The sequence below is a fragment of the Equus asinus genome, chromosome 14, assembly GCF_041296235.1.
Source record: "Equus asinus isolate D_3611 breed Donkey chromosome 14, EquAss-T2T_v2, whole genome shotgun sequence".
NCBI classification, from domain to species: Eukaryota; Metazoa; Chordata; class Mammalia; order Perissodactyla; family Equidae; genus Equus; species Equus asinus.
Window position 1 is genome coordinate 13529127 of NC_091803.1, and position 18414 is coordinate 13547540.

Consider the following 18414-nt stretch of genomic DNA (forward strand, 5'->3'; position numbering starts at 1 on the left):
ATAATAACCCTTACAACTCGATATTAAGAAGTCAAACAACCCAACCTCTCTTACATCCAGAACATAAATTCCGTTTCTATTGATCTCCCCTTTTCAGTTAAAGATCACTTCTTACTCTTGACAGAAACGCCGGAAGCTAAACTGGTTACAACTGCTCCTCTGCCATCAACCACCAAGATTTCCACAACCATCCCCAAGCAAGAACCTGAAACCAGTGAACAGCCATTGATGATTAGGTAGCTGGTAGCTCGGTTTTTTTAATTACTAATTATAGCTTTTAGTTGGTTACCCACCCATTGTTAACTGTGCTGTTTTGGCAATACACTATGGAACTCCCACTAGGTTCCTAAAGATAACACCTCCCCAGTGCCTGGGTCATCATGGCAACAGATGTCTGAGCTGTTGTTGTTCAGGAATTAAGACCCCCTTGTCCATTTCAGGCCAGTTCAGACCAACAACCCATCAACTGGGCCTGTGCAAATGCTAAACAACTGACCTGTTTTGACATCAAGAAGCTAAAGACTCCACCCTCAGATCACGGTAATGTGGCCATTTTGTGACATGCATCCTATGAAGAGGCCTGATGCTTGACTACCCTTGAGCAGATCATCAACTACCGCACTTCTCCTTAACTCCAATCATCTATTCCTGTCCTTCAGACCGCCCCGCCCCCTTATTCCATGTCCCTGAGACCCCACTTTCAAGCAGGCAGGGCTGAAAGTGATTCTCCTGCCTCCTCTCTTGGCCGCCTTGTGATTAAATCCCTTCTCTTTGCAAACCGATCATCTCGGAGAGTCTGATCATCGTGTGGCGGGGGAAATGAACCTGGTTCACTAACAAAGCTGCGCTAAGCGTAGTTTTGCTCTTCTGAGCGTTGCCTTTGGAGATAAGCTGCCCTCTGGTAGCTGTACTTTGCTGCCATCTTTTCAAAGCTAAGGCAACTCAGAGGCCTCCTGCGCAACCACTCTAGCGTGTCTAGACCCTTCCTCCCTCCTCTCTCATCCCTGTATTTGCTCCACTTAATACTTAACTTTCCCACTTCTTCACCGACTCCAGGCGGCCGGCAACGTCCCTCGCCTTTTGCATTCGCCTTTCCTAACATCACAACTTCCAAGTCAAGGGGGCCCGAGCGCGGATCCCACTGTATGTCCTCCCACCAGCTGTGGGGCCTGGGACCTGTTCCTCGACCTCTCTGAGCCTCCCTCTCCTCTCTCAACTGTGGTGACAACCCTGACCCCCGAGTGACGTGCAGATGGACCAGTCGCTCCATCATTGTGGGCTGCGCCCCTACAGCCTTCCCGTTTGGCTCCTGCAGCCGCTCGAGGGGCGTCCTCCCGGAGTCTGACCCCCCCAGCGTCACAGCTTCTCTAAGAGGCCGAGGGGCCAGGAAAGAGCGGCGGAGGGAGGAACGCAGGGAGGGAGGGGCCGTCCGCACCTTCTGGTCCAGCTCCAGGCGGTAGGGCACCGGCTGGATCCTACGGCGCGGACGCGAGCCGGCGCGGGGCGTAGGCCCGGAGCCGGGCAGCACGAAGGTGGGCACGCCGAGCGCCCCCGAGAAGCTGAAGCCCCACACGAAGATGCGGTCGGCGCGGGCCGCGCGCTCGCCCACGTACTGGACCACGGGAGCGGCCGCCTCGGCCTCCGCCGCCTCGCGCCGGCTCCGCGAGCGCCCGGCCGCCGTCCAGTGCCCTCGCCCAGGGCCCGGGCAGCTCAGCCGGCGGCCCAGCCGAGCCCCCGCCGCCAGCACCGTCAGCGCCATTCTCCGCTTCACGTCTCAGCGCCTTCTGGGCGCCGCCATCTTGCGTGACCCTTGACCCCACGCCCCGGCATATGCGCCGGCGGCCTGTTTCCTACTGGCTGAAGGCAAGGCGCTGAGGACAGCCAATGGTTCAGGGAGGCGGGAGGGCTGGGCTGGGCTGGGCGGAGCCGGGGACTCGGATTCTGCCGAGTGGACCAAGGGGTTCCGGTCTTGGACCTGCCAACTAGTGCGCGATCATCCTCGGAGTTCCAGCTCCTCCTGAGCTCAGCCGGAGCGCAGCGCACGTTTCCCGAGCATCTGCCCGGCTCGTTGGGTGCAGGACGCTTTTCTTTTGCGAGGCCCTTTGCTTCTGGGCATCAGCGGGGAGAACAGTCGAGGGTAGCTTATCCTGCAAAACTCCAGGGCAGTGCCATCCCCTGTCCTGTTTCCTCCGTTTGCCACTGTCCCTTGTCGTTTCTTACCTGATTTTGTCGGGGCCTTTCCCGACTGCCATCTGCTACCAGGCCGCTCAGTCCGTGCTCCAGCCCCAGTGAGCTAGAGGGTAGCTCCTACTGTTGTCCTTGCTGCCCAAACCCCTGCCGTGCTTCCCTGCTGTCATCGCAACGCATGTTCCTCCCCAGCTTACCTCTGATGTGGATTAAGGCTACCCCAGGTAGAGATGCCCAAGGTGGCCTGGCCTACATGCCAAACTATATGAGCCGGTGGATGTTTTTTATGGTATGAATTAGGGCTGCCCCAGGGAGAGAAGCCCAGGGCATCCTCACCTACATGCCGATCTATATGGCCAGATTCGTATCTAAAATTATATGACCGCACAGTAACCAGACCCCATCTGCACTGAAATCATTTAATGACTTTTTACATGATCTTTTCTTTTTCCAGTAAAAATAAGTCATGTACCCATGCTTTATAAAATTAGCCCTAACCCTCAACTCAGGGCAGCAGCAGAAGCTCTGACTGCCCGTGGGTCCTGTCCCCATGCTATTCTATACTATTCTTTAAATAAAAGAGCACTACTGCCAGATCTTAAGAGTCTAAGAAATTTTTCTTTTGACTCCTCGGCTCACCGACCCCGCATCATTTCTGGTGGCCCGTACGGGGAGCTTGCTTCATCGGCTTGTGAGCTCGAGTTCTGGTAAGTGCCCTTTATCCTTGTGCCTTTCTCTTTTTTGAGGATGGATCTAAATTCACTTCTCCATCGGGAACTTTCTTGGATGGCTGCATGAATCCACATTTGCTGCCCATGGCTACTCTATGGGGCAAACTGTGGCATTCAGCTTGAAGAGAATCAGTACCTTAAGCCTCGGGGTGATGAAGAATGAATTAATCCATTCCTTCCTGACTCTATCTCTAATAGACAAATTTTACATGGGCACGGGTCAGCCACTTAAGTCATTAGGACGGTCGCCAATCTCCAAGACTCCGGTGGAAGGTTTCTTTTCCTAAGGCTGGATTGCTGTCCCTCTCATGGCACCTGACCACGCTCTAAACTGCGGGAAAGTCCCAATCGGGACTCCAGTTCAAGGGAAATACCAAACTCTAACCTTTGGTTGAGTATGGGAACCCCTTCTTGGGAGAATGGCTCCAGGCTGCAATTGGGTAGAATGTTCCCCAGACTGGCGGAAAATTCCTCACTGTTTTTCTCTATCCTCTTATCCTGGGGACCATTCACCAGGCACCTATTACTGCCAGGCATAATAGGGAAGATGTTCAAGGGATGCCCCCATCATCCCTTGCTACAGGAACCCCATTGGGGGGATTTTCAAGGTAATGGCTCCTTTTCTTTCTCCTTTTCTCTCAGGGACCATTCACCAGGCCTATGCTGCCAGGCAGAATAGGAAAGATGTTCACCAGGCACCTGTTACTGCCAGGCATAACAGGGAAGGTATACAAGGGATGCAGTGCCGGGGGATGCCCCCATCACCCCTTGCTATAGGAACCCCACCATAGGAACAACGGGTAGGACGCTGACCTAGGTTCGGGGGGATTTTCAAGGTAATGGACCCATTTCTTTTGTCTCTCTTGGAGTTACAATGGCCACTTTCGTCTCCTTTTGAGCTTTGCAACCAGGAAACAAAGAAATCTTTAAAGAATCAAAGGCTCCACCCGTGGGAGCCCCCACTCTGGTTTCTGGGCCTGATCACCCTGGTGACTCCAAGTGGGGTGCCTTCTCTTGGCGGTTGACTCATTGAGTATTTTAGTCACCTACTGAGTCTGCTGTGAGGGTAGGAGACCTGTGATTCATTCTGTGAACTGTCCTGCTGGAGTTGTGTGCCCCAGCACAGTAACTGTTGTGTGACTCTTATCTTGATAACCCTCTGGAAGAGGCCAAGAGGGCGAGGTCTGATCTCTTCTTTTCCTTTCTTTGTCTGTTTCGTTCATCACCTCCTTTGTTGTCACCAGGTCAAGTTTAAGTTTATGCTGGACCTGAGCAGAACCTGGACTTTCTGTAAAATCAAAACTTAAGCCTTTTGCCGGGGACTTAACTCTCAACCCTGGTGCTGGGAGCCCCAGCCTCCAGCCAGTTCCATACCTTTTCCTCCTGCTTCCCTGCCTCAACCATGCTGGCTCGGAGACAAAGTGCCCAGGCTGAGCGAGACTTGACTAAATCTTATAACTATGTCAACACCCACAATCGGACTCTGCACCCTTCTCCAGTCCACTGTCAGTCGGACACTGGCTTTACCGCCATGGGGAACGCCCTAAGCATCCCCAGAGACTCACTGCTCGGGTGCATTCTAACTAATTAGAAACACTTTCAATTGGATGGGTTATGCCCCAGAAATTCCAGCTGGGAGAAAACTTGAGGGGTTTCTCTGTGGCTTTGTGATGCAGTTGGACAAGTAGATCAACCTGGAATGCAATTTGAGTTACAATCCAGTTTCTGGGAAATCAAGAGCAACTGTCCTTAGAAAATCCTTGCAAGACTGGAAATACAGCTCTACAGGCAGTTCAGATTCCACCTAGTTCCTTTATCACGAAAGGGATTATCATCTCCCCTCTCCAGGAACTACTATCTAGCCTATCACTAATTCATAAGACTGAAGAGGAAAAAAAAAAAAGAGGAGGGGAGAGGAAAAATGGCCATAAGCGTGCCCTTGCAAAAAATCTAGCATCTTGAGTGTCTTCAGCACAAATATTGGTAAAAAAAAAAAAATAGCTGTGCAGTCTCTGTGTACGTATGTCTTATGTATGTTATATGTGTGATATTTTTACCTCCGGATGGTATGGCCAAAATTAAGAGCTCAGTTTAATTGGCTTAAAGTAAGCACTTACATAAATTCTAAATGTAGTAGAAATTAATCCAATGTCTTTCAAGTTAATGATGTGAATTAACCTTTGGTAAATGAAAGCTTGTTTAAGTTTGTTGGTTTGATTGAAAATAGTCTTCTTGTCAGAGTTGTCAGTATTTGCATATGATGCAGGCATGCAGCCTGGGTTTACTAGTCAAATAAGTTCACATTGTCTGTTAAATTCGTCAGCAAAACAATACCTTTAAATGATGACCAGTTTTGTCTAATGTCTCATGAAGTTTTTGTGGGTACAATAACTGTTTTATGGTCTGTATACTTGAAAAAAAAACAGCTTCCAAATTCTTTTTGATAACAATCTTGAGTTTTGCCAACTTAAGTTAAATGATAAAAATCTGATCATCTGGGTCATTTTTGGGTTGGATATCACACAAGCATTATGGCTAAACTTATCGAAGTTATCTACTTTTGGCTTCTTATTGCAGAGAGGCTAAAAGTCTTTGGGTCTGTTACTGTAAAGCGACGTGTTTCTAGAAATTATGAAGTGTTTAGAATGCTGATGTAAAAGACAATTTGTAATTGCTTACCTTTTAGTGTTTACTAGGGTCTGTTAATGGTTAAAAGTTCTAATTAACATATATAATTAAAGCTACTGGAAATTAATAAGGAAAACAGCTCTGTATTCAAGGAAAGTTAAAATGTATGTTTTCAGTAAAGAGGGTATAAAGAATGGAAGTATTTTTGCTTGATGGGTTAAGAAAGATAAATTTGTCCTAAGGTACTAGAAAGGAAAAAAAGAAAGACTTTGGGACAAATTCTGAAGGCAAAAAGAAAGTTGTAGAAGGTTTATGAAGGAGAAATTCTGAAAGGAGTTTTATGTCTGGTCAAGTAGACTAAGATTAAAGTAAATCCAATTAAGTGAATGAGTTTTAATGTTAAAAATAAGCTGGTACAGAAATTAAAATTTGGTTTTCTCTCAACGGATAATTTTCTTGAACTTTTGGCCTGCTCTAACTCTACCTAAAAGACAAAAATCTATGTTTTGTTAAAACAATTTCCTATATTCAGAAAGAAAGAGGTCTCTTCTAAAATTTTTTGACTGTGTTGTTTGCTCTTGACTGTCTCTGTTGTCACTTTGAATGGATACCTGAGCATTGTTTAACAGTGAGTGTTGTTTCCTATTTGAACAAGTATTTTCAAAAATTTTGATATTTTTGACAAGCTTCTCCCTCAAAAATATTCAAATCCTGAATGAAGGCTTTCTTTTGACCTGGTAGATGGTAGAAAAATTTCTCTGAGGATTTTCAGAGGGCCCCTGAGACTTCTCAAAGAAATTTGCTCTATCTTCCTTTAAGGAGGAAAAAACTAATTAGGCTTATTTGGTCTATTAAGCTACATGGGAAGCATTGTCAAATAAGTGATGATAAACTTCCTTAGGTGGTATTATGTGGGTAAATGCTATTGATATAGATGTCTTAAAATTATATAGCATTCCTAAAATTTTGATCTGTCCTGGTTATCTCGGTCATAATGCCAATTGTTATCTTGAAGTGTTGTATGTCACAGAAGTAGTCAAGTTTCTTTGCTCATTGCCCTTTTGAGTCTTGTCTATTTGCAGATAGTTGCTGTTTTACTCTGATGCTTTTTGCTTTTGCAAATATGTTTCATCTTCAGAGAAATTCCTGGAAAGGATTCTGACACATGATTCTAAGCTACAGGTTTCTGATAAACTTTCAGATTGTAAAACTCAACTGGGTAAGAAATTATAGAATTCTAACGGAGAAACTGAGCTCATAGATCTGCTAACAGAAGATTAAGCTCAAGAACTGATTATACAGGACTGTGTGAACTGATGAGGATGATTATAATTTTTTGTGACTTCTGTTTGGAATATTGTTGAGCTTTGATGTTTTGTTTTGTTTTCTCATATTTAAGGAAATATTTTTCTCTTTTCTCTTATGCTATGACTTACAGCAATTTAGTGAAATATACCTTTATGAGCAAAAGTGAAGCATTTATCTTTTTCTCCCTACCTGATCCCTCCAGAATTTGGAAACTCTTTGTGAGTATGGTTATTTCATGGCAATATAGTTATTTGCATAAGTTCACTAAGAATTTGGTCTTCTTATAACAGGACACATTGGTTATATTACCCAGGCTCTGACTGGAATGTCATATTTGAGAGAAACATACAGGTTCGGATATGACAAGACAGCTTTTCAGGAACAAAGATTGGACTTTCTGGAAATAAAGCCACTTGGAAATATGGGCCTGGTACCTTCTTTACAGAGATTCTGGCAATCTTACCCAGTAAGTAAGGAAGCTTACTTATCTGGCAGGTGCAAGGAACCTCAGAATATTTGGGGGGACCTCGAGAAGAGAGAAATCCACCCAAATCTGTAGGTACCACAGGCAAAATCTGACGGCAAGTCCTTGGCTTGGCTTTTCTGGCCTCAAGAGGCCTTCACAGTTCAATCCGAGATTCCTCATAAAAAAATTCCAGCAAAGCAGATTTTAAAAAGCCTGTATAATCAATTACTATTCTTGCTGCTCTTATGTAAATAATTGGACCAAGTTGTATTGAAACTACGCTTTATTTGCAAACCAGTTAATCTTAATTTGGCTATCTTTGGTAAAAATGAGGGTGATTTTAGAGAGAAAAAATTATGTTTCAGTAGAAGCTATAGTAGGCATTCATGGATATTAGATTCTAGCTCTTTTCTTCCACAAGATTCATCTATTACTAATCATAATGTCTCCTTGTGGCCATCTGTCTCTGATACCTGGGAGTTCCCTGGCCACAATCAAACCTTTTCCTTCAATACTACTGCCCAAATACTAACTAGATTTGCCTTGTCACAGGTGGATCATAAACAACAAGTTCCAAAGGTAAAGTCCCCAACTTATCGATACACACAGGATGGACTATATCAAATTTGGGACGAGTATATTTGGCTCATTCCTACTAGTGGTCAACTCAGTCAAAAGGCCACTCTATGTTGGGAACAAACCAATTACAACTGTGATACATGCCCTAACAGCACCCAACCTATGGGGAAAATTCCCCATTACATGTGTTCTCATATCATAGCCTTAAAAAAATACTGATTGGTTTGGGACTGACTGGGATAGACGGCCCAGCATGCGTTGATTAGCCCCTAATGGCACTCAGTGGCTATGTGGCTCCAACTTATGGCCTTGGCTGCCACATGGATGGATTTGACGATGCACTTTAGACTTCGTCTGGATGCAAGGTAGAACTACATTTACTGTATCTCCTCCTGCTAACCTTCTCAACCTGGAACAGCGCTGGACCTGCTCTGTCTTCCACTGGTATGACCATCTTTCCTCAATTTTCCTTCCCCAATTAGGAATCGAAAGTGTCATCTTGCACATGGAAGTCCTAAACAAATTTAGTATGAAGGCATTAAATGATACACAGCATAGCTTTTTGCTGCTCAATTTAGAAGTATCCCAAATGCGTAAGGCAGTCCTCCAAAACCGAATGGCACAGGATGTCTTGACAGCAGCACAGGGAGGCACTGGTGGCATTATAAAAACTGAATGTTGTGTCTATATTCCTGACTACCATCAAAATATCTCTGGCTTCCTATCTGATATGAGCAACCAAATTAAGTCCATGTCTGACCCTGCCCTATCTCTAAATGATTGGTTGAACTCCTCGTCAGGACCAGGTTTCTGGACTACTATCAAAACCTTATTCATTAGGTTAATCATACTGCTTGTATTTTTTATTATAATTTGTTGTCTGTTTCATTGTCTTCCGCACGTCAACAAAGTTTCACCTCCTGGACCACTTCTTGTCAAATGATTCTCTCAACTCCAGAGGCTCTGTATGCCTTGTCAGCCTTGGACTCCATGGGTGCAGCCATCCAGTCCACTGAAGCTCCTACCTATACCTATGGCCCCATTTAGGGACAGCTCTACGACCTTGTACAGCCGGAAGTAGTTACAGAAGACAGATCATAGTCCATATCCCCAAAAGAATTTGGGCCCAAATGGGTTAAGGGGGGGTTTATGATGTGGATTAAGGCCGCCCCAGCTAGAGAAGCCGAAGGTGACCTGGCCTACATGCCAAACTATATGACCCGGTGGATTTTTATGGTATGAATTAGGGCTGCCTCAGGGAGAGAAGCCCAGGGCATCCTCACCTACATGCCAATCTATATGACCAGATTCGTGTCTAAAGTTATATGACCACACAATAACCAGACCCCATCTGCACTGAAATCATTTAATGACTTTTTACATTATCTTTTCTTTTTCCAGTAAATATAAGTCACACACCCATGCCTTAGAAATTTAGCACTAACTCTCAACTCAGGGCAGCAGCAGGAGCTCTGACTGCCCATGGGTCTTGTCCCCATGCAGCAGCAGCAACAGCTCTTCACTGCCCATGGGTCCTGTCCCCATGCTACTCTGTACTGTTCTCTAAATAAAAGAGCACCACTACCAGACTTTGAGAGTCCAATAAATCTTTCTTTCGACTCCTCGGCTAACCGACCCCGCATCAGGAGCACCATGTTTTCATGTTGTCTGCCCATCTGCCGGGGCCACAGCCTCAGCAGAGCCCACAAGGAGCACCCAGGATGTAGATGCAGGCTCCTGTCCCACTTGAGATGTCTCTGGACGTTTGTGGAGAGGGACACAAAGGTAACACAGGGACGCCCAGGGTGGGGCAATCCAGGCCAGGCCACCACTGTGGTCCCACTTGGACAGCCCTACGTCCCCTCCCCGTGTGCATGTGTGTGCATGTGTGTGTGTGTATGGGAAAGGGTGGTTTGTGTGAGTGGACAACTGCGAGGAGGAGCAGGCTAATGAGGGGTTAGAAACCTGGTGGGCCGGTCCCATTCCCAACCCAGCTCATGGCTTGTCAGGTGGGACATGGAGTGCCAGGCAGCACCGTGTGCCCGAGGTTTATCCCGAGCCGCTGAGGTCTCTTTGTATCATCCTGGGGAGAATTCTGCGCAGACACAGGTTGGTGCCTGATCTGGGAGCATTAGGTGCAGAGGGCAGAAGACAGAGCAAGAGCAGCTGAGCAGGGCTCTGATGCTTCTGGGCTGGCTGTTGGTCACTGTCTTTGCAGAGGTCCACTCGGGAGATTGGCGCTGAGCTGGTGGAAGGGGACACGGAGTCCATCTCCCCGAGAGAGGAGAAGCTGTGCAGGAAGAGTGGAGCGGCAGGCGTGGGGAAAAGGCCAGCGTCTTCAGTGACTCTTGTCCAACCTCAGAGACAGCACAGGACCCAGCACATGTGCAGGGACAACAATCCTTTTCAGCAGCTCCTGCAGAAGAGCAGGAGACAAGTGGGCCCCATGACGGGAGCAGGGAGAGCCAGGCCCTACTCAGGCTGGTGCAGGAGCCATGCAGCCGGCTGTCATCGAACCAGCTGAGCAGGGAGAGCCATCCCCTGATCCTGCTGCTGCCCTGGCTGTGGAGCTGGATGAAGATGAGGCCTCAGACCAGGGAGAGCCATCCCCTGCTATGACTCCTTCTTGGTCTGTGGAGCCCGCTGAAGATGGGGCCATGAATCAGGGAAAGCCATCCCATGCTCCAGCTCCTGCTAGGGCCCTGTGGCAGGCTGAAGTTGTCACCAGGGAGCAGGGAGAGCCAACCCCTGCTCCAGCTCCTGCTGGACCCCTGCAGGGGGCTCAGGCCCCAGCATTGGCCCCGGGAGAGCTCACTCTCCAACCCCCGTCATCCCCAGCTCCTAACCCATCCCTTCCACCTTCTCCCTCACCACAAACTCCCTTCCTCTCCCTGGTTATCCTGTATGTATGTTTAGCATTTTTTTATTTTCGTTTTTTCTGGGGTTTTTTGGTGTTTGTATAAATTTTGAAATAAATTGATTTCTATTTGAAGAACTCTGCGTTTTCTCCCTTTCAATTGTACAATTCCTAAGCGTTAAGTACAGTCACAACGTTCGGCCTCCATCACCACTGTCCAGTTCCTGAACATTCCCTTCACCACAAGGGAAACCTGTTCCAAAAGCGCTCATCCCCCGTGCCTCCCTCGCTCCCTGACAACCCCTATTCTGTGTTCTGGCAGGTTTTTGTAACTCTTTTCTGGATGTTTCCTATCAGTGGAATCATGCAATAGGTGGCCATACTGGTCTGCTTCCATATTTTCAGAAGCACTGATTGAATTTTCATTTCTCTTTCTACTTGAATAGCATTTTTGCCGGCTAATAGGAAAGTCCCAATGGATTATGGAGTAGATGCTTCAAATGAAGCCCTTTTGGTAAACATGTGCATTAACTCAGGCTACAGACCACTCTTCTAAGGGGGACACCAGAGCCACAAGCCACACAGGAAATGCCTGGTTCTTCCCGTGGCCAAAACAAAAACAAGAAAAAGGGAGACAGCTGGAAAGACAAACCACAAACTGGAAAGCATTCCTCTTCAACCAAGGTGAGAGAAAGGTGAAACCTCTCACTGCACCAAAAAACTCTCGAAAGTCGTTCTTTTAAAAGGGACAGAGAGCAAATACACGCAACTCCCAAGAGGCGAGACATAGGGACAGCATATGTCAGAGATCCTCGACCTACCCCATGAGGACACGTACAAACGGAAACACCGTGGAGACGGCATTGGTCACCACCAGACTGGCAGGTTTATGATCTGGTGGCGACCAGCTCTGGTGAGAATGTGGGCAAGCAGAGGCCCCCGCAGATCCCTGGAGAGCAGGGGGAAAGGACACTGCTCTCTAGGAGAATAGCCTGCAGGACCCATCCAAGTTCCCCAAGAGCCCGCCTTTGCTGGAAGTGTGAATGCCAGGAGTGTGGCCCACGGGAAGTCTTGTAGAGTGTGTGTGCATGTGCGCACATGCGTGTGTGCACTTGTGGGTGTCAGGCAGGGAGGATTCCACGGCGTGTGCTCTTCCAGAGCCTGATCTGCCCAGCGGTGACACTGCCAGTGAATCCTCTTCCTCTTGGTACTGTCTGGGGCACAGCATCAGAGCTTTTGCAGAGCCCCAGCATGGAATATGGGCCGTCCCCAATTTTTCACTCTGAATCCTGCTGAAGGGAACATCTGCCTCCATGAAGCTCTATTTAGGACAGAATCCACGATGTGGAATTTATGCGTCAAAATGTATTTAGTTTCTAAGGTATTGGCCACAGTTTCCAACATCAGAGGCCTCTTTGAGCCTTGTTTGGGAAAGTAGGGGCACAGACACCCTGGGGCTGAAACCTTATGGATGGAGGGAGGAGGAGGAGCTGGGAGTGGGGGTGAGCAAGGTGCCTGAGAGTGATCTCCCTGGTGGAAATTGTCCTTTCCCACAGCCCCACACCTGGCCCCACCCAGGATGCGGGTGTCATGGGCTAGTTCTAGAGCTTGTGCTAGAGCTGGTGCTGCAGCTGGCTTTAGTCCAAAAGATTCCTCTGATCCCAGAACTGGCACCTGAGCTGAAGCTGGAGCTGGCTCAACCTCTTGGGTGGATGCAAGAGCCGGTGCTGGAGTTGGCTCTAGATCCATAGCTGGCACTGGCTCTAGCTCTGGAGAAGGTGTTATACTCAACATACCTCCAGACATAGTGTAGTCCTGGTTGTGCAGGGCGATATAGGTCTTGAGCTGGCTGTAACTCTGGCACTGCAGCTCCTGCTGGAGCTCTTGCTGTTTTTGGCTCTGACTCTGGGGCTGGCTGTGGATCTAGTTCTGAAGCTGACACTGAAGCTTGTGCTGACTCCTGAGGGGGTGCTGCAGTGGCTTGAGCTGTGGATCTGCTACCGGATCTCGATGTAGCTAGAGCGCTAGTGTTACAGCTGGTGCTAGAGTTAGTGATGGATCTAGCTGTGAAACAGGTGGTGGACTTGTTGCTGGTGTGATAGCTGGTGCTGGAGTTGGCTCTGGCTGTAGAGGCTGCTGGTTCTCATTCTGAATCTGGCTTGATCTTTTCAGCTGGCGCTTGAGCTGGCTCTGGCTTTGGAGTTGGCACTGACTCTTGTTCTGGTCCTACATCTGGTTCTTGTGGTTTAGCTGTAATGCCCGTCCCAGTTCTAGCTTTGTAGCTGGGACTAAAACTGGTGGTGGAGCTGTTTGTAGCTCTGGCCCTGGAATTGGAATCAGGGCAGATTCTGGCACTGGGACATATACAGGCTTTGGTATAGCAGTTGAGGATAGAGCTGCCTCTGTCTCTATGAAATTGGTTTTAGAGCTGCTACCACAGCATGCTCTAGCACTGATGTTGGGGCTAGAGCTGTTGCTGGAGCTGGTTCTTTATCTGGAGCTGGGACTGGCTCTAAGTCTGCTACTGGGAGACAAACCTGCTCCCACTCTGGAGCTGGGGCAAGAGCCGGCACTTGTGGGGGCTCTAGCTCTGAAGCTGGGTCTAGAACTGTTGATGAAGCAGCCTCTAGCTCTGTATTTAGTGCTGACTCTAGCTCTGGAGTGGGTGGCAGGAATGGCTCTAATTCTGGAGCCAATGCTAGAGCTGGTGCTGGAGCTGGCTCTTCCTTGCAACCTGGAACTGGCTCGAAGCTGGATCAAGCTGGTTCTCACTCTAAAGGGAGCACTGGGACTATTCCCATGGCTGACCCAGGACGTGGGGACAGAGCTTCCTCTATCTGAGGAGTGGTGCTATAGCTACTGTTCAAGCACGCTCTAGCTCATGGGAGAACACCAGCTCTGACCCAGCAACTAGCACTGGAGCTAAAGGTGGAGCTGGCTCTATCTCAGGAGTTGATATAAGTGTTGGATCTGGAGTTGGCTCCAGCTGTGGATTTGGGTCAAACACTGGTGCTGAAGCTATTGGTAGAGCTCATGTTGGAGGCACCTCTGGCTGTGGAGCTGGTGCTTCCTCTAATTCTGGAGCTAGTAATAGAACCGGCTCTAGCAGAGGATTGAGTGCTGAAACTGGTGCTCCAATTGGCCGTGAGTCTGGAGCTTTGGTTGGAGCTGACTCTGGAGACCACTGAAGTACTCGAGCTTCTGCTGGAGCTCATGTGAAATTTGGCTCTGGTTTTGGACCTCGTGCTGGAGTAGGCTCCAGCTCTGGAGCTGGCACTGGGGCTTGCTCCAGCTTAGAATTGGGTGCTGGAGCTAGTTCTGGTGCTGAAACTAGCTCTAGAGAAGGCTCTCACGCTACAGCTACCTGGAGTCCTAGTGTGTCACCAGAGCTGGTGCTGGAGTAGGCTCCAGTTCAGTGCCTGTCATGATCTGTTCCTCTGGAATTTGTGTTGGGTCTGATTCAAACTCTAGAGCTGGTGTTAGGGTTGGTGCTGGAGCTGACTCATAGGTTGATAATAGAGTTCCTCTCTCTCTGCAGTTGGTGACAGAGTCAGTGATGAAGCTGGTTCTAGCTTTGGAGCTGGTGCTAGAGCTAGTTCTGGAGCTGGTTGTAGTTCCAGGGCTTTGACATGAGCATCTCATGTTGGAAGTAGTTCTAGCTCTGAGCTCATACTAGATTTGGTGATAGCGCTGGCACTAAATCTGGGAGTGGCACTGGAGCTCCAGCTCGGGAACTACTGCAAGAGCTGGTGCTAGAGTTTGCTGTGTGTCTGCCTAACTGTTCGGCTTGTGCCAGAAGCGACTCTAAGTCCAGATTTGGCACTAGAGCTGGTGCGAGATCTGGCACTCACGGTGGTGCTAGCTTTGGAGCTGGTGGTCGTGCTGGTTCAGGAGCTGGCACTAGCTCTGGAGCTTGTTTCAGAGCTGGCAGTGGTGCTGCAAGAGGACAAAAGTTCTCCAAGATGACTGCCTTTCCAAAACCACAAAACATCTTACTGCCTCCAGAGAAGCCCCACCCCTAGAACCCCACTGCAGGAAATCTTCCAGGACCGTAGACTGTGTGTGTGTATCAAATACTATTCTGTTCTTCTCTTCCTTATCTTCTTAGCATGTAACATGACATGTAACAAAATAATTATCAATAATAGTTAACTTCACATAATAGTATTCAAGTGGTTGAACAGCAAGGAAAAGAGTGAACTCACCCAAGGACTTTGCATCTGCCTTGGGGACAATATTTGTGTGTTTTGGGTTGTACGCAGGAGAGGTGGACCACGGCAGGAGGAAGAATGACCTTCTTCCTGTCTTTACTGGGAGATTAATACAGCTAAAGGAGATGTGAGTGGGTGCCACATTGAGGGAGCGTGGGCTGTGATGGTCAGTCTCATGTGTCCACCTGTCCAGGCCATGGTGCACAGCTGTTTAATCAAGCTGGACATTTAGTCACGTGTTGCTGCAAAGGTGTTTTGCCGACATGGTTAACAGGTGCAATTAGTTGACTTTAAGGAAAGGAGATGACTGTCAACAGTGCGGGTGGGCCTCGTCAGTTGAGGGCCTTCAGAGCAAAACCTGACATTTCCCAAAGAAGAAAATCTGCCTCTAGACCTCAGCGTCTAGACACCAGAGGTGCTTCTAGTCTGCAAGCCTGGCCTGCAGACTGTGGACTCGCCAGCCCACATGCTCACACAGGCCAGTATATTAAAGTCCGTCTCTCTCCACGTGCCTATACACACATCTGTGTATGTGCGCACGTGCATGTGGGTGTGTATCCTGCTGCCTGTTTTCAGGAGAACCCTGAAAAACGCAACGCTGAAGTCCCTCTGTCCTTCCCTTTTCCACTTCAGAATCCCTGTCATTCGAGGGCCTTAGAAACTCAGCGCCATAGGCAGTTTGCAGACGAAGTGTCTGTCCACTCCAGACCTTGTACTGCATGGCGGGCACTCCCAGCACCGCCGGGGAATTCTGAGAAAAGCCCGGCTGAGCCTTTCCTGGATGAAGACACACAAAGGACCCCAAAGGCCCCTTACCTGCAACAGGCCGAAACGAGGAACAGAAAGCTCACCCTCCTGAGGGCCAGCCGACAAGATGGTCAGCACCCAGACTCCTGCAAGAGAAAAGCGATATATGAGGCCTCAGAAAATAAACCCAAAACGGGATTTTCAGAATGCGGACTTCCATGCCAGAAAGTGATATCGACCTTGATATCAGTTTCCCCACATTAAACCCAATATATATTGGGTTGAAACCAAAACACTCATTCCCTGCTACTCTCTGGCTTCCTGGCTCCAGAATCTACTATCCTCCATGGAGACAGACACCGTCAAGGACAAGCACCTGGATAATCTCCTCCCGCAAAGAGATACGGGATGGTGGGAAAGCTGCTGACCAGCAAGGTCATGAGCTCCCTCCTCTCTGCAAGTAGTCTCAAGGCCAAAGACCGGCTGGTGGGAAAGCTCCGACCAGCAAGGCCATATGCTCCCCCTCCCCTACCCAAAACACCAAATAAAAACCCTTCCTTTCAGCTTTGCAGGGAGTTTGGGATTTCAGCGTTAGCTGCCCTCTCTCCTTGCTCAGCGCCATGCAGAAATAAAATTCCTACTTTCTTCCACCACACCCGGTGTCAGAGATTGGCTTGCTGGGCAACGGGTGAGTGACCTCACTTCAGGTTCGGTAACAAAAGGGCTGTCGAGAATATGTCACGTTTCCTTTAACACACTTCTTTGGGAAGTCAAGCTTTTGCCTATCTGTTGTGACCCTTTAGCACTTGCACTTGATACATGCTCCTTCCTGCACGGTCCTCTCCTTTCGTGCTAAATGTTTCCATTCTATAGTCAGTCAAGAGAAGAAAAATGATGGCCTGTGCATGCCAGAGGGAGCCAGCACCGCCGGAAATCACCATGAGCATGTGAATTTCTGCCATCACTTGTTTGGAGCGGGGGCCACGCCCAGCTACACAGCAGCCAGGGCAAGGATAACTGGGGGCAAGAGATCTAGATGACTCCTTCGACAGCTTTCTGCAAGGATTTGCTGCGTGGATTCTGATTTGCTTCCAGAGAGGTCTGTGTGTTTGTGTGAGGGAGAGAGATGGAGGAAGAGGGCAGGGAAGGTGATTTCATGGTTTGAAAGCTGCTGGGAAAGCTGATTCCCACTAAGTGCAGAAAAGCCATTGGACAAAATCCAACGCCCTTTTGATAAAAAGACTCAGGACACTAGAAACACAAGGCAACTCCCTGAGCCTGGGAAAGGGCATCTGTGAACAAGACAGAGCTCACAGACATCATACTTCATGGGGAGAGACTGGAAGCCTCATCCCTGATGTCAGGACAGGGTGAGCAAGGGCCACTCTCATCAATTCTATTTTACATTTACCAGAGGCTTTAGCCATGTCACATAGGCAAGAAAATGAAATAAAAGGCATCCAGATTGGACAGAGTGAAGTAAAACTCTATTTGCAAATGACATGACCATGTATACAGGAAATCAGAGAAAACAAGGAAAAAGTATTGGAATGAATAAATGACTTCAGCAAGGTGGCAGGATACAAGATCAGTAAAACAAAACAAAACAACCACCTCTCTATGGAACTACAAGTTGGTGCAGCCACCATGGAAAACAGTATGGAGGTTCCCCCAAAGATTAAAAATAGAACCACCATATGATCCAGTAATTCCACTTCTGGGTATTTACCCAAAGCAAACAGAGACACTCCTGCAGAGACATCTGCCCCCCATGTTCACTGCAGCATGATTCACAGGAGCCCAGACACAGAAGCAACCCGAGTGTCTGAGCTATAGATGCAGAGAACAGGCTGTCAGCTGCCAGGGGGAAGGGGTGGTGGGCGGGCAAAGGGGGAAGGGAGTCAAAAGATACAAATTCCCTGTTCTAAAATGAAGAAGTCCTGAGGACCTAATGTGTATCATGGTGACTAGAGTTAGCAATATTATAGTGTCTATTAGAAAGTTGCTAAGAGAGTCAATGTTAAAAATTCTCAAGACATGAAAAAAATTTTGTAACTGTATGAGGTTGAAACAGCACAGAAAACATTGCCCATCTTAAACTAGTTTTTCTCCCTTAACACAGGTTGTTGATTAATCAATCCTGGTGCTCAACAGGAGAGATAGCACTGTGCATGCGCCAGGCAGGAACCCATGGCCCCAGGAGGACCCGGAGACAAGAATCTTCAGAAATGCTGCCACCGGAAGCAAGTGGTCCTTCAATAAGCACAATCTGGCTTCCAGCAGCCCAAGTAGCTTGACTACTGGCTGCAGGCTAGCCAGGCAGCCCACGTGGGCCCAGCAGCAGCTTAGTGGTCCATAAGTGCTGAAATGTCACCCCAAATCTGCATTTGGGAGACAGATTGGAGAGATTTGCCCCCTGTCACCTTGCGAACCGAGCTTGCAATGAAGCTCTTCTTTTCTCAAAAGCCAAGGTCATAGTCCAGGCTTCTATGTGCATCAGGCAGCAAGCCCTTGCTCAGTAACAAGGTGATGGACTTGAACTAGACTTACGGCAGTAAGATTTGGGAATATACACATATGTGGAATCATTATATTTTACACCTGAAACTAATATAATATCTCAATTAAAAAGTCAATTTTAGGGGCTGGCCCCGTAGCCAAGCAGTTAAGTTTGCGCGCTCTGCTGCAGGCGGCCCAGTG

General features: G+C 48.2%; 1 protein-coding gene across 4 annotated transcripts in view; it reads right to left on the reverse strand.

Moving 5' to 3' along the window:
• The window catches only part of RCC1L (RCC1 like), a 61970-nt gene that overhangs the window by 33635 nt on the left and 9921 nt on the right, over nt 1–18414 (reverse strand). The window contains exon 2 of one of the 4 annotated variants that reach the window (XM_044746757.2): nt 15784–15860. Coding sequence is in view for 3 of the 4 variants with exons in the window: in XM_044746755.2 (XP_044602690.1) it covers nt 1436–1759 (324 nt within the window). In the remaining variant the exon portion in view is untranslated. Of the gene's footprint in view, nt 1–1435; nt 1837–15783; nt 15861–18414 lie in introns of those variants that run through there. The other 3 variants (XM_044746755.2, XM_014831808.3, XM_044746756.2) reach the window with 3 other exon arrangements.